At 39.1% G+C, this 26,848-nt stretch overlaps 1 protein-coding gene across 3 annotated transcripts in view; it reads right to left on the bottom strand.

The window, feature by feature from the left end:
- Positions 1–23,229: 23,229 nt before the first annotated feature.
- Positions 23,230–26,848, bottom strand: part of LOC114249235 (uncharacterized) — a 146,676-nt gene continuing 143,057 nt past the window's right edge. For all 3 annotated transcript variants that reach the window (XM_089730263.1, XM_089730264.1, XM_028182729.2), the window contains one exon: positions 23,230–26,735. In XM_089730263.1, coding sequence (XP_089586389.1) covers positions 26,473–26,735 — 263 coding nt within the window. In that variant the 3' untranslated portion in view covers positions 23,230–26,472. The remainder of the gene's footprint in view (positions 26,736–26,848) is intronic.

The raw sequence follows: 26,848 nt of genomic DNA on the forward strand, positions 1-26,848 counted from the left end.
TCCATTCCCAATGCTTGATGCCAATAACCTACCCAAGAGTTCGAAGTGCAAATTACTTCACGGACGCAACCCATTGAGTTTCTCGTCGGATTTTCTCAGTGGTTGGCTTCTCTTACTAGGGCAGATGTTAGCAAACAATCTCAGGCTGAGCCCCGTGAGCTTGCCACCACTCACAGTGAAGCAAAAATAGCCCCTCAAGGCTACCGGCATAAATGTAGGCAAAACAAACAAAAATAAATTTGTATAGTGGCCGTTCAATTTTTCAAAACAAAATTTATGAATAATTAACAGCAGAAATAGGCATGAAGATCATAAATAATCGTATAACTCACACCACGAGTAATTAAGCAAATTGATAAATTTTAGAAGTTACGCGATGTTATTATTTATGGCGAGAGTCGTTGATCAACACGTGTCAGGTGCGTATTTATTAAGAAAAGTTGATGTAGGATGTGAGCGCGTCGGCAGTCATACGTTCCAATTTATGACAGTTTAATATAGACTTTTAGCTCACGGCTCACGATAGCATCGTTAACTTATCACTGGTGGTAGGACCTCTTGGGAGTCCGCACGGGTAGGTACCACCACTCCGCCTATTTCCGCCGTGAAGCAGTAATGCGTTTCGGTTCGAAGGGTGGGGTAGCCGTTGTAACTATCTGAGACCTTAGAACTTATATCTCGAGGTGGGTGGCGCATTTACGTTGTAGATGTCTATGGGCTCCAGTAACCACTTAACACCAGGTGGGCTGTGAGCTCGTCCACCCATCTAAGCAATAAAAAAAAAACATTGTTATAGCTATAGGTTCTTGTAATATTAATAATAGAGAAGCCGTCAGATCTGTCAATTTACAGTAGTAGTTGAGGAATGTCGATCTTCACGACGATCTAAATTTAGAAGCGATACGTATATAAGTATCTAATGGTAGCATCAGAACGCTACTTCGACAAATCGGCGTGACACCATAACTGCCGTCGCTAATTACATATCCGACCCAGGCGACGGGGCAACGCAAAGCCGCCGTCACCCGAAACGTGTCTTGGCGGATCCCCGGATCCACTCTCGGTAATTTTACAGTCCTCAATCACGGGTCACTGTCCTCGTCGAATTCGTCGATTTCGTAGAGTTTGACGAACGAACAAACCTACAGACACAACCCACTGAGTTTGTCGCTGAATCTTCTTAGTATGTCGCGATTCCGTTCCGACGTTTGATTCTGCGAAGCACTGCTTTTGCTAAGGCTGGTGCTAACAAATTCTCTCAGGTTGAGCCTGTGAGCTCACCTACCTGTTCGCTCGAAGTTGGAATAGACCATTAGGCTACCAGCGAATCACAATAGGAACATAATCCGATGATAGTAGTATAATTTATGAAGTGTTCCAATAGTAGATAAAACGTAGCCGAATATGGATTTGAATGTATTTACAGTAGAATGTTCTGACACTACCTTCTCGGATGATGGATAGAATATCCACACAAACTAAAGTGAATTAATCCATTTGGGCAGAATAAGTAATAAGGTAGCATTAGAGATCTTTTAACAATTCTGTAATTGTTTACGAATAAAGTAAAGAATACTAAAAGTTCTCTTGTCACTTCTTAAAATAAAATCAAATATTGTATGATTTTATGTTGTTTTAGTATCACCTATTTGATGTTAAGCACACATTTCAGTGCCCATTGTAGAAAGCACTCGTTTGAGAATTTATAAATTAAATAACCAAAAAGTTGACATTCAAAGATAATGCTGTATGATTCGATGCAGTTTATTTTATTGGTATAGCTGTACATAAACACAGTAATTTGAAAGTAAAAGGAGGAAAGCATAAAGTTTCTTAAGTTTATTGCCGTTTTTATTACATTCCGACACTACGTTGTACATCCCATTGTGCAAACATCAAAATTTAACCTCTGACATCAAGGAAATATTGCAGCTTACACGACAATGGTTGGATCTTTCGCAATGTATGAAAAAGCTATGCGTAATGTACAGTTGAATTCAGTGGACGCTGTTTATTAAATTCGAATTGAAATTGTAATAACAATAAGGTAAATTATAAATTATTAATTAATTAGAAGAAGGTCGTTGGGACTGTCAACAAATTCAATCTCACGTTTCGTTTGGAACCTCTAGAACTATGGAGGGTCTTCGGTTCTCCCTGTGTTATGTGTTGCATGTTCCATGGAAAGTTCTGAGGAATTATTTGTAATAACTCCGTTATCTTTTTTCTAAAATCACCCCGCACAGCACCGGAGTAGAGTTCATCTATAATAAGTGAATCTATGCGTTCATCTACAGTCCGCTATGAATGCAATCGACGTAAATCGCATACATAATAGATTTTCATTACCGTCGTCCACTTAATAATAATAAAATAATGTTTTTATTCGTGGTAAACTGTATTGTGATCCCTCATGGGATTTTCAGTTCCATGATTTTATATTTATCAACGTTCTATTATTGTATTTACTTATTATTAACTGCTGACTTAAATATTAATAGTAGGTAATACCATTGAATCCATTATTTTATTTTATTATGTGGTTGTAGAAACGGAATTTAATAAACATTTAAGCAACCATCTGATGATTTGGAAGGTCTTTCATTTGTGACATTGATAGTACATCCATTCACTTTGTTTAGAAAAGATATTGTTCTCTTAACAATAGGCTATTACTTGATTTTTGAAGTGAAGCTTCTTTAGAATCATTGTGATTTCAAACACGATGAAACGAAATGAAATGAAACGAAAAAATAAGTGTGCCGCGATTGGCTTGCCGAAGCCGCTCCGAGCGGCGCCGACAAATCACGAAGCGCTCCACACGGTCTCGTGTCCCCGACTAGTTCAGTGTGTATTTGACGTCCGTGCACGTTGTCGTGGCTCTTGGAGCACCCTGAGATGCTTTTATTTCTATTTAGTTTGTTATCAACAGATGTCGCTGCACGTAAATTCAACAATTCCTGAATCGCGTTGATAGACGTTCTCGTATTTCTCTTGCTAAGTCACACTTGCCTGGCGTAGGGATACCGTGATCATGCAGGCGGCTTCCCCAGGGTGAGGCTGCTCCATTGCACTGCGGAGTGGTTGACCCTTGGATTATTTTTATGTTTTATAAGTTTCACTTCTACCGTGTGTGACTTGCACACATACACATTTTTTTGTCTAAATATTTTACATTTAACATATATCTATCACATTTATTTTGTCAAAATGCACTTTCTTACAAATTCAAATTCATATGTTCTCACTATTACTCAATGTATTTTTTTTCTCAATATGCTGTCATGGTGAAATTGACATTTCTGTTGTCCAAGGACTCCAGCAGCCAGTTGCCAACATGAGGATTGCAGCCCGCAATGAGCTTGCTTAATGATTGGTTGAATGACTTTTTTAGTTATATTAATTGTTGGTAGGGCCTTTGAAGACGCATGGATAGATACCATTACGGTAAAGTGTAAACGTTTAGCACCCGACAGACCGTGAGCACATCTGTCCACTTAGAGCAATAAAAGAATACGACAAGCCTTTTCGGATGGCTCTTGGAATAACGTGAACGAATTCATGTTTTGTTACATTGTGAAAGAAAGAAAGGATTCGGAATCAAGTTACTGGTGGTAGGACCTCTTGCGGACTCACACGGGTAGGTACCACCGCCCTGCATATTTCTGCCGTGAAGCAGTAATGCGTTTCGGTTTGAAGAGTGGGGCAGCCGTTGTAACTATACTGAGATCTTACGATTCATATCTCAAGGTGAGTGGCGGCATTTACGTTGTAGATGTCTATGGGCTCCAGTAACCACTTAATACCAGGTGGGCTGTGAGCTTGTTCACACATCTAAGCAATACAAAAAAAGTGCCTTTTATTAAGTTACGTTTTTTTTTTCCAAAAAATACTCAAGCATTGCTTATTATTGTCATTAACCCTGACAAAACATTGCCGCGAGGAGCTGTCGCCATTTTCGATGGTCAATAACGCAGCGAACTGCCTCAGCAGTTTCGTGTGAAGTTATTTCAGATCTTTGCTCTATCCACTATGTTAGTGTATCAAGATTATGGTACGTTATACTTTAACCCATCTTCATAGATCACAGATTTTTATAAAGATTTTTTAAATATGGACGTTATAGATATCGGTTCTTTTTTAATGAGACTGGACATAAAAACTATCGCATGGCCAGTTATAAAAAAGAAAATAAAAGCAAAAAAAAAAAAAAATGACTGTCGCCGACCGCACCGCACGCGCTGTACACGCACACGCCGCTTCTTTTTTCACCTAAATATTTTTATGGACTCTTATTAATTTTCTATTAAATTACGAACTTTTACTGACTATCATACTCGTCGTTGCGCGAGTGGTATACCAGTTTTATGAACAAATAATTTAGAAGAGTGCCGTGTCAAGTCGTCAGGCCAGCCGCCGCCATTACGCGTCGTCCAGCAGTGACGTTGAATTCTGCAGCCTGTAAGAAGCTAGCGACGGGTTAGCAGGTATGTCTACGCCTCATAACCTAGCCTCTGCCAAGCCCCTCTTTTCTGCATCTTTAGCGATACTCGCCCCCGCAAAAACTTTCTTCCAAAAATATAGAACCAGCGCACCGCTGTGGTGAAAATTTGTAAAGAGTTTTTCCCACTAGATATAGATTGCATCTCATGTTAATTTGTCTGCTTAAATGCGACTCAGTAAAAAGGTCATCCTACAGATCTAGTATAAAAAAATCCTGTTAATAACATCGTTCGACCCGGAAGAAAGATGAACAAACTGTTGAATTGATTAAAAGCTTCCACCGAAGTTAATCGAATAACAACAAGATCTGAAGGTCCCTTGTCTTTGAGACAAATTGCTTATGTTGTCTCAGAGTTTTGGTATCTGTTGTTTTTGACATCAATTTTTGATGTATCGATAATGAAAACAACATGACGTTGATAGGAAGATTGCAATGATATATTTGTATATTGAAAATTAAGGTGTATAGCGCAACAAAGATTTATTTATTTATTAAGATGTTTGCTTGTGTTGTATAAATCTAATATGTGTAATATAAATACTACGCGCATTAAGTCTTGTATTGTTTTCAGTATTTTGATGAATTTTATGTAACACGCAATTATGATACACAGTTTTAAAATTACTTGATAATTTCTATAAAAAATCTTCTTCCGTGAAGCAGTAATGCGTTTCGGTTTGAAGGGTGGGGCAGTCGCTGTAACTATACTGAGACCTTAGAACTTATATCTCAAGGTGGGCGGCGCATTTACGTTGTAGATGTCTATGGGCTCCAGTAACCACTTAACACCAGGTGGGCTGTGAGCTCCTCCAATCAGCTAAGCAATAAAAAAAATGCCGATAATCGTACCGTATGACTTCAAGAACTAGAGAACAAGAAACCGAACTAAGGACATTTCATTATTTACTTGTCATCAGTCAAGACTAATCTATGCACTAATTTATGTGTATTATCTATGTCTATGCCGATAAGTCATTTATAATATGTACATGATACATGAATAATTGAGAAATCCCGAAACTATATGCTTTTGCTGAAACCGGATTTGTGAAAGTAGCTGAATTATTAATAGATAGTCAAACGGGTATAGATACGAGGAAGCCTTAACATAATAATGCCACTCAAATATGGACCCTTTCCTCGAAGGATTTGGTTTAAAGCACGTTTGATCTTTTCACTTGTTGTCGGAATTGTATTCGTCGTCTACAATGTTTTCGTGTTTTGGGTATCATGTGGTTAAGCCCACATTCGGTCGAAGGAGCAAAACTAATATTTTCCGGAATAAACGCGGCCACCGTTATTGAGTCGTGAGAGCGAAACGTGTTCTGCGATCGCATTTTACTTTTGCCTTGTATGTATTTGATGTTTTTTTTTTCATTCGAATTCGCATCAAGAGAAAATTAACTTGAAATCGTGAATTGAAGTGAATTATTGTAAAAACAAGCATCTAGTTTATGAATTGAATTTAGATTGAAATATACATACATACCTAATACATTTTTTACTGGTGGTAGGACCTGTTGTGAGTCCGCGCGGGTAGGTACTACCACCCTGCCTATTTCTGCCGTGAAGCAGTGATGCGTTTCGTTTTGAAGGGCAGTTGTTGTAACTACACTGAGATCTTAGAACTTCTCAAGATGGATGGCGCATTTACGTCGTAAATGTCTATGGACTCCAGTAACCACTTAATAGGGTGGGCTGTGAGCTCGTCCACCCATTTAAGCAATAAAATATATAAAAAACAATTTCAAAAATCTTTTACGGATTTCTCTCGGGTTTTTAACTGTCATTATATTGTTTGTGGCGTTTCGAACACTCCACAATTTTCGTGGTCACGGAGAGCCGTAATAACAAGTTCTTAATGACAATAGAACGCGGGGTTATGCCGTAAAAATAGTTTTAATTATGTCTATGACCCGTAAAAACCGAAGTAAATACCATATACGAGTATATCATGTGTTACGGGGCCTAGAAGACTTCATTTCTTCTGTATCATCATACTACGTATTTCTGTTGCCTAGTCATGACAGAGTCAAGTTTTTATTATTATTTTTGTTCCTACCTAAGCTGGTAGCCTAGGGGATTATGCCAGCGAAACTGAGCGAGTAGGTGAGCTCACGGGGCTTTAACCAGAGGACGTTGCTAACACTGGCCCTAGGAAGAGCAGTGCTTCGCAGAATCTACCACCGAATGAGAAACGTGATCCACTGAGAAGATCCGGCTAGAAACTCACTGGGCTGTGTCTGTGGGAGCAAGTTTGAAGGAAGGAAACAATATTTGTTTGTATCCCATAATTGTATCCCATAATGACCGTCGCAGTCGAGACGTCGCCTGCGTATTCCAAGCTGGCAAGCGTTCGCGTAATTATGCTTAAAGGCGATGTTCACTTAATATTAGATGAGCCGTAAACACGTTCGACTGTCCATTGCAGAAAAAAAATGTATTTAATAATTCCATACAATGTGACATTAGAAAGTTTGAGACGATTCTTTTAAATGCAGATAAACATTATTTATAACAAAAACAGATTTATCTTCCATGTATGCGTCAAAAATAATTAGCCACATGCAAACTTTGTCTAGACTTCAGTTGTGCGACAATTAACCTAGTTCATGTCACCAGGGGCTTAGTGTACGTGTTTCATGCTTAGATTAGACTACTATAAGGTAAGTAGGCACAAAACTAGACTTAATGCTGATGGCTGGTTTGTAAATGCCCATGAAAACTAAATAATAAATGTATCTTTTTTAATTTGATTGGTTTTTGTTAATTTTAAGTATGTTTCAATGATACTATGTACACATATGGACTTGTTGTTGTCTGAAATAAAATAAATCATTCATTCTTTCATTCATTCATTCATTCATTCTAGTCATATTAGTTTGTGTATTTATTTTATGTTCACTTTAAACTACGCTTTGGGAATCGGAGATAAATTCACAAAAGGTGACCTGACTTGATGCGGTCAGTCAAGTAAGTCCCTTAGGACAAACGCCAGTGTGTCGCTGCTACCTTCCGTTCTGAGAAATATCTCTCTTTATATTATGTTTAAATATATCTTTTGATATATATCCATTGAGAAATATCCATTGCTGGCCGGCTGGTGGAATCTTTGTCGTATATTGAAATTCATTTAGCAATAATCTCAAAACTTGAAGCGATCTTCATGTAGATCTTAAATTGTATCTTAAAATGTATCTTAATAATAAAATGTCTCTTAAAATGTAGAATTCATTTATTTGTCTCCCTAGCTTAATTGAATATACAATTTCGAAAAGGGCACATGTCACATATTTTGTCAAATACGATTTTTCATATACATGTAGTTTCGAGGTTTACCTACACCCATTTTATAATAATTCCAGTAATTTTCAATTGCTAATTAACACTAAAATATATCTCAAAAGTTAATCTTTTAAATTTTACACTGCTTTAGAAAATAGTCAGTTTTATTTTCATTTCCTGAACATTTTACATTTTCAGAGATGTGCCCATTTCGAAATTGCATATTCAATTATTTTTAATATGAAAACAATAAAGGCGAGATTATCAACCGAAACGAGAGTTGACGAAAATTTCTTTGTAAAGGCGAATTGCTGAAACCAAAGAAGTATTATACTCTAAAATAAATGTGTACTAAGCTGTTAAATCGAAAGTGAATGTTTGTGTTTCAAACATTTAATTCTGAAGATTGCGACGTCTTAATTAGAAATTTACTTTTTTTTTTGTCAATAAGATTGAAAATTTGAATTTTTGTGGATTACCAAGTCGAAATAAATATGTAGTTTATTATGCTTACTACCCAATGTAAATAAATAACATAAAATTATCAGTTCCTTTCCTTCTTTATAAGTTTCATAAAAGAATCGTCATCTTGCAATCTTTTCAATTCAAACACTAAGCCCTGGCTATTGACCTTTTGAGCCCCTAATCTGCCGTTAACCTTTATCACAATCGATCAATCTAGTGAGAGGTCGCTCAATACTGCCTTTCGTAAAATGACAAACTATACTGAAATGATCATTAGTTATTTCCTGGAAACTTTCTTCTTTCTCATTGTGAACTGTGAACTCATCATTCAGTGAAACTGGAAAGGCCTCCGGGCCATCAGTAATACCTAATTCATAAAAAAAACTTTGAGAGTACAATCGGTGAACATTTTGTGGACTTCTCTACAATGATTGAGAAAAGGTCCATCTAATCTCGAGCATATCATGGCCAGGATTCCAGCCAGGCCATGGCCAGGTTATGCGGTACACGCAGGGCGTTATACTCCCTTTGCGTGTAATTAAGACTACCGGAGGTGACAGACATCGTAACGTAAATGCCACCACGAACTTTGAGACACGTAGTCTATGTCTCAGTTGTATAGTATTTAAGCTAATCATATTTAATCCGGGTTAGACACGTTGTTAATTCATCGTTGAAGTAATTTATAAAAATATGTTAATAGCTATTTAATTAGAAAAATTCGTCATCATCCAGCGATCCAGGATTTAAACTTTGAAGAATATAGTTGCATAGCGCGTCTATCGAAAGCGTTCATCAAGAGTTTAAAAGAGTTCTTTTCGATTAAGAACCAGCCATTCAAGGACCTAAACAACAACGAACTACAAAAAGCCGTTGTCCTCTGTACTGATATTTTTAAATGTTAATTCTGTAAAAGGCGCTAGTCGTGCATATAATAATGCAAATTCGGGTAAGGCATCTGTCTGTGTGCCAAGATCTATATTTAAATAGGCAAAGATAAAATGTATGTTTTTCTCCTATGTTTGTCAACTGATTTTCTTTTTTCATTATTATAGTTATTACATAAGTTGATAGTGACAACATATATCTTTTTCAAAAAATATAAATGAAAAAAAAAATTTTAGTATTTGCCGCTTTCAAAAAAAAAAAAATGGAAAACAAAACAGAAAATGTAGGACACAAATGAATCGAAATCTAGAGGGGCTATCAATTATAGTCGAATTTTGACGCTAGTTATTATACTCATTCAAACCATTATTAAAACTCGATCGAATGAATTAATCATACAAATCATTTTTACCGACGCAACGATATCAACGAAGCCGACATTAGCTTACGTAATTTAAACATAATTTAAAACCCAAAACCTAATGTTACTCAACACACATTAGAAACATGTTTTAAAGTCATAATATTTTTTACGGTACAGACTTGCGGTATAGGCGATCGGTAACTTTATGTAATAGATTGTAATGATTCGTTATTCCTAAATTGGGTCAGTAAAGATTGAGTCATGTTTGTTGCATTTTGTAGCGATTGCATTATTTTAAATCGCATTAGGTGCTGTTTGAAATCAATCGGTTTCAGTCAGTGGACTTGAAGTTGACTGACTTCTGGTATTGACGAAATTTTTGTGAAACAATAAAATCATTCTACCATAGGTACTCGTGAGCAGTTTAAGCGCTAAATACATACATCTAAGACTTAATCATCGTAACTTCTACATCTTACTCGGGGCGCTCACTTACACTATTTATAAATATATCAATAAATATTTTATCGAGAAATTTATTGTTTATTTATTGATAAAACTGTGGTTTATGAATAAATTAATTTGGTGATGTGACAATTAGTGATGATGACTAATTATCAATATGTGCACATGTACAATTGGGGTCGTGGCAAATATAACTAAACTCGTATCGTAGTTTTGCGGTTCAAATACCAAAATTTCCCTGTCATTATAACTAAAATATAATTGACATTTGTTTTACAAACCGCCATTGTATTTTTTCTTCTATATTTTATTATTTCTGCTGCTGCTTCGTGATTTGCATCTACTACTGGATCGGAATCGCGACTCACTGAGAAGGTCCTCCGAGTAACTCAGCGGGCTGAGATTATCTGATTGGTTTCACGTAAAACTCTTCGATGATTTCGACTAGTACGGTTACCAGGGTCGCTATGCTTGATTCTAGTATTGGTACTGCAGGCGTTTAATAAAAGTGGATCGGGTGTCGATGGGGACTGGTTCTTAATTAAGCCGATTCCGGGAAGTAGTCGGCGGTGGCCACGATGATGCGGCATGATAACCACCCCATCGTAGCTACCAGGGACGTCTTAAACTAGGCTGCGGCCCTTGGGCACACAAGAATTTGAGGCCCTTTTGGCAAGTAAAAAAAAAGCGAACTATAATAACATTTTTTTACTGAGTATGACCATTTATCATAGGTAATCAAATACAGTATGATATAATAATATTAATGATAATAGAATGCTGCTGGTTTTTTGGTTACGATTACGATAATGGTTTCTTTCGGGATTTCTGTTGAGCAAAATATTCCATTATATCTTTAAAGTCAATTTTTTGAAGGATATCACTTTCTATGCCAATTGACAAATTACTCAGCCGTTCTTGTAACATTGTTGTTCGCAATTCATTTTTTATGCTCTTAAGCTGCGAAAATGACCGCTCTTGACTACAATTGGTAACCAAATTGTCGGTTCTTCGGGGCACCCTGAGAATGGGGGCCCTGGGCACGGGCCCCGTGTGCCCTTATGGTAAAGACGGTATTGGTAGCCACCACAAAAGCATAAGCATAAAATATGCGACTTGTTAAATCAACGGTTCCTACAAATTTTTAATAGCAAACATTTACAGATGATGCATTGAAACAACCTACATTTAATTAACGTTATTATTGACTTTAATATTTAAAATCAAATTACAATCAAGTTGTTAATTAAGAATTATTCGAAAGGTTGGCGTTCGTGTAATTAATTACACTGACATTTATTGACGTTTGTTAATTAAGTTAAATAAAAATTTCCGAGATATTTTCATAAATTGACTTCGTGTTTTAACAAAATGTTTTTTTTGCAATATTTTTTACGCAGGTAGGTAAAAGAGCTCATGGTCGATCTGGCGTAAGCTACCTTGAGATATTACGTCGAAGCCTCAATTGTTCAGTAAAATGGTTTCTTGGCTATCTATTTACAAATAAATAAGCAAAGACAAACGGTATCGTTTTCTTCTCTAATTGTCAATCGATTTTTTATTGCTTAATGGTAGAGCTACGGACGAGGTTTACTGGTAACAAAACAAAATGGAAAATGCAATTACATATTTTCTTCAAGTAAAATACACCGGCTAAATATCTATAAAATTTATATTCATCAACCTGTTTCATTTTTCTCAGTAGTTATAGATGAAATATTTTGGATAACTTGGAGATTAAAACGTAATGAAATAACAATGCAATATATAAAGTTATTCTAAATATTGAGATGTTGTGATTTTAGTCGAATTTTGATCAGCGGGCTATCAGTAAAAGTTAGTGCGATTTTTAAGAGCGTTTTAGTTGTTTACTATGTATTCCTTTTTTAATCGGTTTTAATGTGTAGACGACTTCACTGTTAACCTGGAGTTCACAGCTATCAGAGCGTGATAGCCGCTGAGAACCTTTGACCATTAGAATGAATTTTGTTGGATTGACATAAAGTCTCTATTTCGTCGTTTATACCCGTGACTACTTTATGACTGATATGCGAGGTCGCCCAGGCTGCAGGCGCTCGTGTCACTGTCTGTACTTATAATAGGAACCAAGAAATCAGGTATCAACGATTTTCATTCGAAAATAGACGAGGGTACAGCTGTACGGACGAATAATTATCATAAAATCATCATTAAGATCTTCTTACCTGAACCGTAATAGACGCCCAATTTGAAATTTCCGAATGAAAGTAACCAGAAATATTACATTAATTTGTTTATAGTCGAAAGATTTGTTTATAAATATTCCATTTAAAATAAATTCTTCTTACAATAGCAGCTATATTTGCAATGTTTTCATTGGGGAAAATTGGTATTCGCCAGCTGCTTCTATTGTGTGTATCTTAAATTACAATGAATACCAAAGCCGTGTTGTTTCTGATTAAGCTTTTTAAGACGTTATAATAAGCACGACTTTCACGATGAAGGAATAGCATCGTCAATGAAAACAGCAATATTTATGAATTTTCGTATTAGACATATTACATCGGTAAGAATCTTCTCTATTTCTGGCACGAGAAAGGTGTTCGTTAAGCCAACTAGGGCAAGAAAAACTTCATAGCTTTTGACTGGGTGAATCGATTTTGATGATTATTTTTTTATTAGAAAGCTTCCGTGTGGTCCCATTTCAATTTAGTCTAGTTCTGATAATGGTATCCATGAGAAAACCATATAAGTCTTAAATTTGCATTAAGTTCCTGCGCGATGAATTAACTTAATATCACGCCAACCGATTTCGATGATTATTGTTTTTAGTGTATGTATATGTTTTTTTTTTTTGTTTAACTACATTAAGTCGGTTTTTGTTAAATCACATCTATTTACAATTTTCATATTCGTTCTACTTAATGTATTAACTAGTCGTACAAGTACACGTCGTGATGTTAGTCTGGATCTCGTCCCGACGAAATGGCGGCAAAGTAATTTGGTATACAATATTTTATTCAGTGCTCTCTCGTATAGTACAATATGGACGTCTACTGTTGATCTTATTCGGAAATCGATTTTTAAAAAATAGCGTTAAGGATTTTTTCTCTACTGAATATTCGTGTATTTCAAACACGTTTTTGCAATTCAGAAGGAATGAAACAAACACTACTACTATTACTTCTACTGTGTGGTCGATAAGCTACGAGTCGTGTTGTAGATCCATTAGTACGTGTATTTATTGTAATGGATACATCGAACGTCATCCGGGTCATATCGTTAACAACGGTAAAATGTCTTTTTTTTTCATTGCTTACATGAGTAGACGAGCTCACAGCCCACCTGGTGTTAAGTGGTTACTGGAGCCCATCATCATTATTATCATTCTTTTCTATTACCCTCTGCTGGGATGTAGGGCTCGAATCAAATCCTTCCACTTACATCGGTCTTGGGCAGTTTGTTCTAGCACCTCCCACGTCATGCCCAAGACACCTAGCTTCTGCTCCACCGAGCATAGACATCCACAACGTAAATGCGCCACCCACCTTGAGATATAAGTTCTAAGGTCTCTATAGTTACAACGGCTGCCCCACCATTCAAACCGAAACGCATTACTGCTTCACGGCAGAAATAAGTAGGGTGGTGGTACCTACCCGTGCGGACTCAAGAGGTCCTACCACCAGTCAACCCATTAGTACGTGTAGTGATTGTAATGGATACACCGAACGTCATCCGGGTCATATCATTTAAAACGTTAAAATGTCTTATATTATATGTTGAACTAGGTGTACCAGGGAAATCTCATCCGGTTCCGTTCAGTGACTGATAGTACATCTTGTGATTCCGATAGAGGCACCCGTCACGTGCGGACGTGCTCATCGTCCACTCGATCGCCCGGTCTTTGTTCGCCCGGCTTTTGTTAGCCCGGCCATTGTTCGCGCGGCCTGTGTTCGTGATACATCTGCCGACCAAGTGTGTTTCCTGGAAGCTTTTATTTGTTTTGTTTTAGTTATTTTTGTGTTCGTGGAACATTTGCCGACAAAGTGTTTTCCTGCAAGTATTTATTTGTTTTGTTTCTTTTTGTAATTTCTGTTTTGTTGTGCTTTTTCTTTGTCCTGTAGTAATCGCGCCGCATTGCCACCTGTGTTCAATAGAACCGCTCAGGTCCGAGAAGTTGGGGCCTCGCCGCAAGGCGAGTGTTTCAAGACCCGGGGCCGCCCCACCTGGGTACTCAGCGATCATGGACGCTGTATTCGCGGAATTCCTCCGACTTCGCCACCCACAGCTCGCCTCAGAGTTTCTGGCCTTCAAGGCCAATCACACTGCGAGCCCTCTCGAGGACTCCGCCGCGCTCGCTGCTCCTGCGTCGCCTGTACCTGCGTGCAGAGCTTCTGCATTGAGCACCGCAGCCTCTGTCGTGCCTGCCGCTCCCGTGTCGCCTATACTGGCGAGAAAAGCTGCTGCGTCGTCCGCCGTGACCATCGTTTCAGCTGAGCGATCATCCGCGGCCTCCGTCGCGCCCTCTAAAACACCTACACTTGCTCGTAGGTCGCCTGCACCCGCCTCCTCGTGCTCCGACTCTGACTCGGACATGGAGGTCGACCTCGCCCCCGCCTCATCGACGGATGGATTCACCCTGGTACAGAAGGGTAAGAAGCGTGCCGCGGAGTCTCGAGCTCCCGCGGCCGCTAAAATTAGCAAAGCCGTGAACGCGTCGCGCCCCCGCCCTCAGACTCCCGTTGCGCCCCCAGCCCGTGCCACTCCGTCGCCGCGTCCGGTGGCACAAATTAAAACCCAGACCCCTCCCCCGGTTATCCTTCAGGAGAAGGCAGCTTGGGATCGAGTTTGCCTGGCCCTTAAGGCCAAAAATATAAATTTCACGAATGCCCGTAACCTCGCGAACGGCATTCAAATTAAGGTTCAAACACCTGACGACCATAGGGCCCTCTCTTCTTACCTCCGTAAGGAACGTATAAGTTTCCATACTTATACGCTCCAGGAGGAGCGCGAACTCCGCGTTGTAATACGCGGAATCCCTAAAGAGTTAGATGTAGAGCTCGTCAAGGCCGATCTGTTAGAACAGGGCTTTCCAGTGAATTCTGTGCACCGTATGCACACCGGTCGCGGTAGGGAGCCATATAATATGGTTCTAGTCACCCTCCAGCCTACCCCCGAGGGTAAGAAAATCTTCAACACACAGACCGTCTGTAGGCTCTCCGGTATCGCCATCGAAGCCCCCCATAAAAAAGGCACTCCTAGCCAGTGCCATAACTGTCAATTGTACGGGCACTCTTCCCGTAACTGTCACGCGCGCCCCCGATGTGTTAAGTGTTTGGGCGATCACGCCACGGCCCTCTGCGCTCGCGACCAAAAAACCGCGACGGAACCGCCTAGCTGCGTCCTGTGTCGAACACAGGGTCACCCCGCGAATTACCGTGGTTGCCCCCGAGCCCCTAAAATAAATCGCCGCGTCGCCCGCCAAAACCGCCTCCGAGCTTCCGGCCCAGACATCAAAGCCTCGGCACCCTCTGCGTCGCAGGCTAAGCCAGCGTTCGTTCCGGCGGCGGTGCCCAGTGTCTCGGCCTGGGCAAAACCGCTGCCGTACACGAACACGGCTACAACTCCCTCCTCCGCGATTCGTCCCGCCCCCGCGACTCGTCCCTCTCCCGCGACTTGCCCTCCGACCGCGTCCGAAAATCTCGCTTTAGCGATCGACTTCTTTCAGTCGATCAACTTTGAGCGCGTTAACGCTTTGGGCGACGCCATTCGCGCTGCCTCCACTGCACAACACTTTATCGCCGTTGTGCAAGAATACGCCGACGTATACGCGTCATTAAATACGTACGTCCTCCCCTCACTCCGCCGGTAATCAATGGCGTATATAAGTAGAATAAAGCCCCTATCCGTAACGATAGGATTTTTTAACGCTTACGGTCTCGCAAATCAACGTGATCAGGTTTCTGACTTTTTGCGTGACCATCAAATTGATATCTTTTTAGTGCAGGAGACCCTACTTAAGCCCGCGCGCCGTGACCCTAAAATCGCGAACTATAACATGGTCAGGAACGACAGGCTCTCTGCCCGTGGTGGTGGTACCGTCATTTACTATAGAAGAGCCCTGCATTGCGTCCCGCTTGATCCTCCCGCGCTCGCTAATATCGAAGCATCAGTGTGCCGAATCTCACTGACGGGACACGCGCCGATCGTTATCGCGTCCGTTTATCTTCCACCGGATAAGATCGTTCTAAGCAGTGATATCGAGGCGCTGCTCGGTATGGGGAGCTCTGTCATTCTGGCGGGCGACCTAAATTGTAAACACATCAGGTGGAACTCACACACCACAACCCCGAATGGCAGGCGGCTTGACGCGTTAGTCGATGATCTCGCTTTCGATATCGTCGCTCCGCTAACCCCGACTCACTACCCGCTAAACATCGCGCATCGCCCGGATATACTCGACATAGCGTTATTAAAAAACGTAACTCTGCGCTTACACTCGATCGAAGTAGTTTCAGAGTTAGATTCAGACCACCGTCCCGTCGTTATGAAGCTCGGTCGCGCTCCCGATTCCGTTCCCGTCACGAGGACTGTGGTGGATTGGCACACGCTGGGCATCAGCCTGGCTGAATCTGATCCACCATCGCTCCCGTTTAACCCGGACTCTATCCCGTCTCCTCAGGATACCGCTGAAGCCATAGACATCTTAACGTCACACATCACCTCGACATTAGACAGGTCATCGAAACAAGTTGTAGCGGAGGACTTCCTTCACCGCTTCAAATTGTCCGACGATATTAGGGAACTCCTTAGAGCTAAGAACGCCTCGATACGCGCCTACGACAGGTATCCTACCGCGGAAAATCGTATTCGAATGCGTGCCCTACAACGCGACGTAAAGTCTCGCATCGCCGAAGTCCGAGATGCCAGATGGTCTGATTTCTTAGAAGGACTCGCGCCCTCCCAAAGGTCTTACTACCGCTTAGCTCGTACTCTCAAATCGGATACGGTAGTAACTATGCCCCCCCTCGTAGGCCCCTCAGGCCGACTCGCGGCGTTCGATGATGACGAAAAAGCAGAGCTGCTGGCCGATACATTGCAAACCCAGTGCACGCCCAGCACTCAATCCGTGGACCCTGTTCATGTAGAATTAGTAGACAGTGAGGTAGAACGCAGAGCCTGCTTGCCACCATCGGATGCGTTACCACCCGTCACCCCGATAGAAGTTAAAGACTTGATCAAAGACCTACGTCCTCGCAAGGCTCCCGGTTCCGACGGTATATCTAACCGCGTTATTAAACTTCTACCCGTCCAACTCATCGTGATGTTGGCATCTATTTTCAATGCCGCTATGGCGAACTGTATCTTTCCCGCGGTGTGGAAAGAAGCGGACGTTATCGGCATACATAAACCCGGTAAACCAAAAAATCATCCGACGAGCTACCGCCCGATTAGCCTCCTCATGTCTCTAGGCAAACTGTATGAGCGTCTGCTCTACAAACGCCTCAGAGACTTCGTCTCATCCAAGGGCATTCTCATCGATGAACAATTCGGATTCCGTACAAATCACTCATGCGTTCAACAGGTGCACCGCCTCACGGAGCACATTCTTGTGGGGCTTAATCGACCAAAACCGTTATACACGGGAGCTCTCTTCTTCGACGTCGCAAAAGCGTTCGACAAAGTCTGGCACAATGGTTTGATTTTTAAACTATTCAACATGGGCGTGCCGGATAGTCTCGTGCTCATCATACCGGACTTCTTGTCGAACCGCTCTTTTCGATATCGAGTCGAGGGAACCCGCTCCTCCCCACGACCTCTCACAGCTGGAGTCCCGCAAGGCTCTGTCCTCTCACCCCTCCTATTTAGCTTATTCGTCAACGATATTCCCCGGTCGCCGCCGACCCATTTAGCTTTATTCGCCGACGACACGACTGTTTACTATTCTAGTAGAAATAAGTCCCTAATCGCAAAGAAGCTTCAGAGCGCAGCCCTAGCCCTAGGACAGTGGTTCCGAAAATGGCGCATAGACATCAACCCAGCGAAAAGTACTGCGGTGCTATTTCAGAGGGGAAGCTCTACACGGATTTCCTCCCGGATTAGGAGGAGGAATCTCACACCCCCGATTACTCTCTTTAGACAACCCATACCCTGGGCCAGGAAGGTCAAGTACCTGGGCGTTACCCTGGATGCATCGATGACATTCCGCCCGCATATAAAATCAGTCCGTGACCGTGCCGCGTTTATTCTCGGTAGACTCTACCCCATGATCTGTAAGCGGAGTAAAATGTCCCTTCGGAACAAGGTGACACTTTACAAAACTTGCATAAGGCCCGTCATGACTTACGCGAGTGTGGTGTTCGCTCACGCAGCCCGCACACACATAGACACCCTCCAATCCCTACAATCCCGCTTTTGCAGGTTAGCTGTCGGGGCTCCGTGGTTCGTGAGGAACGTTGACCTACACGACGACCTGGGCCTCGAATCAATTCGGAAATACATGAAGTCAGCGTCGGAACGATACATCGATAAGGCTATGCGTCATGATAATCGCCTTATCGTTGCCGCCGCTGACTACTCCCCGAATCCCGATCATGCAGGAGCCAGTCACCGTCGACGCCCTAGACACGTCCTTACGGATCCATCAGATCCAATAACCTTTGCATTAGATGCCTTCAGCTCTAATACTAGGGGCAGTCTTAGGGACCCCGGTAACCGTACTCGTCGAACTCGACAAAGAGGTCGACGTGCAACCTAACCCATGCATCAGCCCGCTGAGTTTCTCGCCGGATCTTCTCAGCGGGTCGCGATTCCGATCCGGTAGTAGATTCATTCGCGAAACAATTGCTCTTGAGTTGTTAGGTCTCCTTCGGAGGCGCTCGGGCAGTTGTTAGAAAATCCCACCCCTCTTGGCTGAGCCTTTGCTCGCCCACCTGTCCTGGTGAAACTGGAAAGGCCTTCGGGCCACCAGTAAAGTTTCAATCATAAAAAAAAAAAAAAAAAAAAAATACATCTTGTGAGGCTGTGCGGGTAGGTACCCTGCTGATTTTATTTTTTTGCTAAGATGAGTGGACGAGCTCACGGTCCACCTGATAAGTGGTTACCGGAGTCCATAGACATCAACAGCGTAAATGCCGCCACCTACACTGATACATGAGTTCTTAGTCTCATTTTTATACGGCTACCCGGGCTACGGCTGCCCCGCCCTCCAAACCGAAACCTATTACTGCTTTACAGCGGAAACGGTCAGGGTATGTTGTGGGCTCACTAGTCGCCCTATCACCAGTAATAGCGCAAAGTATAACTTTTGTGGGTTTGATTTTTATTACACGATGCTCTTCCAGTAATGTGGCCGGTTTGAAGTGTATGCAATACAATTGAAGTTTTGGTTCTTGTGGTTAATATCAACAGTCACGCTGTGATGTCAATGTACTCCGATAACTATTGAATAGTATGTGGGTGGTGAAGTCCACTCATGTCCACCATCCGGCTTTGGAATGAGCTCCCCTCCACGGTGTTTCCCGAGAGCTATGACATATCCTGCTTCAAACGATGCTTGTAGAGGTTACTTACGGTAGGCACCGGCTTGGCTCGGCTCCTGGCATTGCTGAAGTCCATGGGCGACGGTAACCACTCACCATCAGGTGGGCCGTATGCTAGTCTGCCTACAAGGGCAATAAAAATATGAAAAAAAAAACTTAACAGTTGGCAGCGGCTTGGCTCTGCCCCTAGTGTTGCTGAAGTCCGTGGGCGACGGTAACCACTCACCATCAGGTGGACCATATGCTAGTCTGCCTACAAGGGCAATATAAAAAAAAACTCGTGGAGCAAAAGAAAATAATCACAAAAAAATATTCAACGTAGTAAGTACCAATTTTCCTTTAAAACTCATTTTAAGTACCAACATATAAAATTGCGGTCTTTGAGTACGGCTTGCACGCTACCGCAGCTCAGAGTCACGCGCGCTTTTTCTGCATTTGTATTTAAAAGAATGCATCCGTGATTTTAACAATTCTATATTTAAATATCAAGTATGTAGAATTATTTTCATGTTTTCTACTAATCCCCACAAGGCTTAATGGATTATCGATTTTTTAATAGCCGTGGCTCATAAATATTTAATGGTCATAACATCACCATTGAATTTATAATATCTACATCGTTAGCTAAGTGCTTCCGTCGTACTTTTTACTTACCAAATTAAATTAGTGTATCTAGTTTTCATTCGTCGGCCAGTCAGTCAAGTGATTTGTTTTTCTTAAGTGGACAAGTGATTTCATCCCGTGTTTTATTAACTGATTAAATGTTGAATTTCATTACTAACTTAGAGATGCGAATCGAAGTTTTAACCGCACCCGTAAATGATGTACGTAGTTTGAAAACACACTATAAAAAAACATGCTTAAACAGTAAACCGAATTTACGATTGATTTCATATTTTTTTATCCTATTGATACTAGCATATTCCTGTTTTGCGGCTATATAATACATATGTATATAATGCATATATTAGAGTGAAGTTGTAGAATAGATTGTATTGTTAACGGTCCTTAAGGCTTGGGTAAATTTTTTAAATTAATCAGACGTGTTGGAAATGACGTTGAATCAAAGAACAAACGTACTTATGTTACAATAAAAAATAATAAAAAATCTATTGCAAATAACATTAATTACTTTTACAGTGTGTTAATTTAATACATAAATATAAAACAATTTAAAGTATAAAAAGCTTATTCGAAGTGGTCTCCATTGGCTGCAATACAGTCCTTTAAACGTTGAGGCCAGTTATCAATTGAAGCACCCACTCTTTCCGTGGGAAAAATTTTCACTGCCAATCGTACGGATTGTTTTAGGGAATCCAAATTACCTCTTTATCACCCCACTCTATTTTAATATCGCAAAATATTGTACAATGTTTTGGCGCCAAAATGAGGAAACTCAATGAGCAATCATATAAAAATGACAGATTCCAAATTCAAATGTAATATTTTGTTTATTTTTAATTGTAACAGTATTTATGGCCAGACTAAGTATATGACGAAACCGGACGGATGACTGGATCACAGCAGAGACAGGCATATACTGGCTGGTGACATGCCCTGTACATATTAAGAATTAAATGTGTATTTTGCCTTTTAAATTAATTTAACTAAGGATTCTGAATTTTCAAATAACTGAGAAAGATTTTATGAGAAACAACGTCTCTTCGAGAAGACAGTCAACTGTCGTGACAGACGTACGACGTTACGTACGTAACGTTAATTATTGAATTAGGAGAGACAATTGAGGAGCGAGGCTTAGGAACAAAGATATAAATATAGGAAGAATATAAATATAAAAAAAAAACAAAGGAACAGAGAAAAAGGAACAAATATATATAAATATAAAAATATAGATCAGTGTTTAAATAATTGCCAGTAAAGCTACCAAATATTAGACACAGATAATTTTTGGGTTATTTAAGAGTCTTGGCGAGGGGCTTACCTACCAAACCTTTAAATTTACGTAGTGTTTTGTATTCCTCGTAAGAATTGGAATGAAGGAACCGTATTGTTTTTTATGAATAATATTGAGAACATCAAAATGTATATGGGACAGGTAACTAAATTAAATAGGTAAATTAAACAGGTATATTTCCATCTGGTTTATGCTTGTTCCATTTCGAGTTAATTAAAAACCTGACATTTCAGAAGGATTTTAAAAATTGTTTCCAAGTTTTGTATTCATAAACATAGCGTTTTACTCAAAAGCGGCAGTAACAATAAAATTTACGTAAAACGCAACAACAATAGCCACCTTAAAGCAGTAGAGTTAAGGTACAAATTAAAAATAGCTGGCAGGAGTTTAAGAGTGCTCTGTAGATTGTAGCGTTTTTGCTCAAGTGGCCGCCATTATGTCACAGTCGAGTTTTACCAAAAAAAAGTCTCGGCTACGAGATTTTTTCCTAGCTCTACATTATTTGGGGAAAACTCTTTTAACTTGAACAGGATAGAAACTTGTTTATTTTGGATTCCTCGAGAAGATTTTTTTGTAAGTAAATAAATTTTTTTGTAAGTAAATTGTGGTTAGTGTGATGACCCCCCCCCCCCCCCCCCCCTATTTAAATCTCCTACCATATCTACATTACACGACTCCCCTATATTCGAGCTGCTACCACCACGTCCTCATCACTCTTGCGTAAAAACACTAACCCCAAAGGTGGTAGGACGTTTTTTGAGTCTGAACGGGTAGGTACCACCACTCTGTCTATTTCTGCCGTGAAGCAGTAATGCGTTTCGGTTTGAAGGGTGGGGCAGCCGTCGTAACTATACCTGAGACCTTAGAACTCGTATTTTAAGATGAGGGGCGGCATTTACGTTGTTGATATCTATCAGCTCCAGTAATAATTTAACACCAGGTGGGCCATGAGCTCAACCACCAATATAAGCAATAAAACGATTGTTAGAGCATGTTGTAGTAACAGTTCCTAGCACATTTTTAATTCTTTTATTAATCATCATACCATCACCTACCTTGAGACATCACTTATTTCGTACAACGGCTCTTCCACGTTTCAAACCGGACTGCATAATTGTTTTACGCCAAAAATAAGCAGGTTGATGGAGAAATTATATAAATCTGTCACGAGGCATTTTCTCAGATTCGTTCAATGAACTTGTATAACAATTATTCTAATTTAACTTCGATATAATGTGTAAAGTTACTGGCGAAATGTTTTGAGTGAACTCATGAACGTTTATCTCCATATTGACTGAACTAATATGAATAGGTTTGTATTTAGATAAGCTTATGCAAAATGTTCACTCTCAGCTACGTCTAACTTTCTTTAGTGAAACCTTGTAATTGACTTGTTTATGGTCTCATCGTAGACTGCAAACTGTGTTACGGGTTAAAGTTTTTAGTTTTTACAATAAAAATGTTTTATACAACTGAAATACTGGTGGTAGGACCTCTTGTGTGTCGAAGCAGTAACGCGTTTCGATTTGAAGAGTGGGCCGTCCGTTGTAATTATACTGAGACCTTAGAACTAATATCCCAGTAGGGTGGGGCATTTACGTTGTAGATGCCTTTGGGCACCAGTAACCACTCAACATCAGGTTGACTGTGACCTCGTCCGCCCATTTAAGCATTAAAAAAAATCAAATAAAAACATAAATAATTATATAACAAAATCGAAACCGTGGCGGTCTTCAATCTCAAAATATGTTTTCAATTATTTTTATTTACTATTACGACATCTAGTATGTATTATTTAGAGTTCAAAATAACACAAGAACAATATTTTTTAAATTTTTATTTAAACATAATTTAAACAAACGGGGTCTTACATAAAAAATTAAATAAACTTAAACGAGTTATAGTTACAATATTTTAATAACAAATGTGACTATAAACACAATTAGATCTTTGGTGCAATGGAGTTAGTAGGATATATTAATATTGCACATTCGGATACACTTAAAGCACACAAATCTAATTATTGCTTATAATATGATGTTTTATTATAACTAATTTATTAATTCCGAACATGGAAATTATTACTACTGCTTGATTAACACCACAGCGCGCTTTGATTATTAAATTTTGATTTAATTATTATATATTATAATATGAATAAACATTTACTAACTATAAGTATAGAGTAATGTCATACACACGACGTAAAACAGTAAATGATCAACAGTGAATATCATATAATATAACACACAACGACGATTAAACGCGATTAAAATTACTTAAATTCTATATTGATATGCACGATTTTAGGTCAACGGTGCAGGACTAAGACGTAAATGCGCACCGTCGCCTCGATATGTTTCTTATTGGTTCATTGGGTAATTACCAATTTTAATTTTAATTTAAAAAACACGTGTGGCACTCGGGAACTGCCGCGGTAAAGCTATTGCATAGCATTTTTTATCAAGTTATAAAATTAAAATAATAATAAATAAAACCACGCTATTTTTATAATCATTAACAAAAGCAAAACATTAACTGTTCCCTTCACACTCATAAGATAAACCGCGCAAGAGAGAGATGAGCAGACTTTTCATAGTGCGCATGCAGTGCGACGTCACGCCGCGCGCTTATATTCACAAACAGTTCACAAGCGCAAAGTGTGAATGTGTCAAACGCGAGCTACATGGTAGGCGGAGTGGGAGTGTTAGGTATTATTTTCGTTACAGGATTTCTTGACTCTGTCGCCGCGCTCAAAGCCCGAGATAAAAGCTATGCAATAGCTTAATAATAATAATAGATTCCAATTTAATCATATTTGAAACGCTCTAGTTAAGAGTTTATATTAAAAGGTGCTCGAATAATTAGTATTCGCATCCGATTCTATATCTGCAACGTAATTTATAAACAACCAATATTAAATTAACTTTTTCTTACCTATGCCATTCAATATGGGTTTTATGTAGATATTTTCTTACTTAGGACTGAGTTTGCAATCCCGAATAGTAAGATGTATAATCTTAACTTGCGTCAGATAAATGAAAACTAGGGCCGAAATAGAATAATATATAAGAATAATATCTAGAATATTATGATATAAGATAAGATTTCAAATACGTTATAGGAGTCCCAAATATTATTGATTTTCGAAAAAACGTTCTAGAATAAGATAGTCATTCCAGTAATTGTATTGCAATTTGTATATCCTTGAATATTAATTTACTTCATTAATAATAATTATGAAAGTGCATTAAAATTTAAAGAATTCAAGTGCACGAAGTGAGTATACATTTTAGAATTTTGATCATTTATAATATAAACATTTTAAATACATTTATTTTGAAATGTAATAACGAATGTAAATTGAATATATTAATTCAATCTCGCGTCTACAAACATTCTACATTTCAATTATAATAATTACCAATCAATCGTCAAAATGTAAATTTTAAAAATATTCTAATTGTTTACCAATTTTTCAACATTCATATATAATAATAATCTTACATCGTATTTCTTATAATGTATGCTATGAGGCTAAAGGATATGTTTTAGGTTACAATTTATCACTTATTCATTTAAAAATCGAATGAAGTTTGAAAAAGCAATTTTATGCTCAGTTGCTAGCAGTTCTGTGCACTAGAAAGCAAGCTAAAAATTAGTTAACATTTACAACATTAATTGATAAAGCAAATAAATTATATAAGCTAGTTTAAAGTCACATTTATTATTCTAAAATCGAAATAAGCACAAATATTGAAAGAAGTTGAGAAAAAGGCTTAATTAAAACTAAAGCTTCATGCACTTAATAAACTAAACTATAAAATAACTAAAATCTCTTTGGAATTGCAAAATAAATTAAAATAACAATAACTTATACAAGAATAAAACGTACATAAAATTTACTAACTTGTTAATACTAGGTTTATTATAACATTTATGAATTTCTATAATATTGAATAATCAAGGCTATGTAACTTTAGGATAAACTGTATATATTATTAATTTGATAGTACAAGAGTTATAGAGCGTCTTTCGACTTTATATTGGGTTTTGATATACGTAAATCCATAAGCGATCGACAGCAAATTGAATATAGCCGAAAGTCGAACTATGAATCTTATATTCAGGGATTTTTGCACTCTCAATGCTTTCAGCATAATTCTTAACACGCATAAATTTCTTTTAAGAAATTGTTCGCCAACTTACGAGAGGCTAAATAGACATTGTCTGTGAAAGGATTAACCATAGCCACACGACGAACCATTTATTTAATCTTCTAAAAAATCTAAAAGTATTGAGTGTGCAAACGAAAGTACAACATTATCAAACGGGTTATATTATATTTTAATGGCTATTATATATTCCATATAAATATACATAAATATTTAGATGCGTAGATTCATGAAACAATTAATAACGTATTATAATATGAAACAGTCAACATGGTAAATACTCGTAGGCTTACTAATACAATTGAATACATTATACAACGCGGGGTAAACGATAACAAAATATACAAGGATTCTTCTTAGATCTAAAGGGAATTAAGAGTTCAAAATAAAAGGTAAGTAGCTTTGATTGTCGTGATGGTTTTCTTCATTTTGGAGAACACAGTTCTATTAAAACTATGAATTATCCGAAATTCCAATTCATTAATTAGTTTACTGATGCTGGGTGGTAGATTAATTGAATTTCCAAAAGTTTCCGTTTCAAGCATATCGGTAACATTACCTTAGTAAGGCCAAAACCATTAGCTAATATATTTTACGGTAAAACTAGCTTACCTGACGTTCTATATCGGAAACGTCACTTATCGAGCTACCGTTCCAAAAATGTAAGGCTAATTTTCTTTAAATTTTCAGCCCAAATTTGATATGTATCGTAGTTTGTAACACAAATTCATCACGTTTTTTTTTTTCTCCTTTAAATTTGAAATGGAATAAATAGTACGAAATACATGAGGGACACGTCGGTTCATCCGGCCACAGCTGACCCGACGTTGTTCCGACACCGAAATAAATAGGACGAACTTAAAATTAGAAATAGTTTTGAGTAATCAAATCTATAGCAATGCAATCGTGACTATACAGATCATGGTGGCCCGGAATTTTTTGAGTGTATCCGCGCCCGATGTTCGGCCGTATGTGGGTTTTCTTTTGCAGCTCATCTTTTCGAGCGGCATTTTAGAGACGCTGTATTCGCGATGCTCGTTGAGCATGGTACAGACTGTCCGTTTCTTCTGCATCATTTCATCGTCGCGGTCGCGGAGTCCGGCCAACCAAGCTTCGTACCAAGCCAGCTCACAGTCACAGATCAGAGGATTATCTGTTCGAAGACAAATCAATTGGTGTTCTTTAAATATTTTTTATTTCTTCTCACGGCCCACCTGGTGTTAAGTGGTTACCGGAGCCCATAGGCATCTACAACGTAAATGCGGC

This window comes from Bombyx mandarina, chromosome 10 (genome assembly GCF_030267445.1).
Source record: "Bombyx mandarina strain Sakado chromosome 10, ASM3026744v2".
Classification (NCBI taxonomy): domain Eukaryota; kingdom Metazoa; phylum Arthropoda; class Insecta; order Lepidoptera; family Bombycidae; genus Bombyx; species Bombyx mandarina.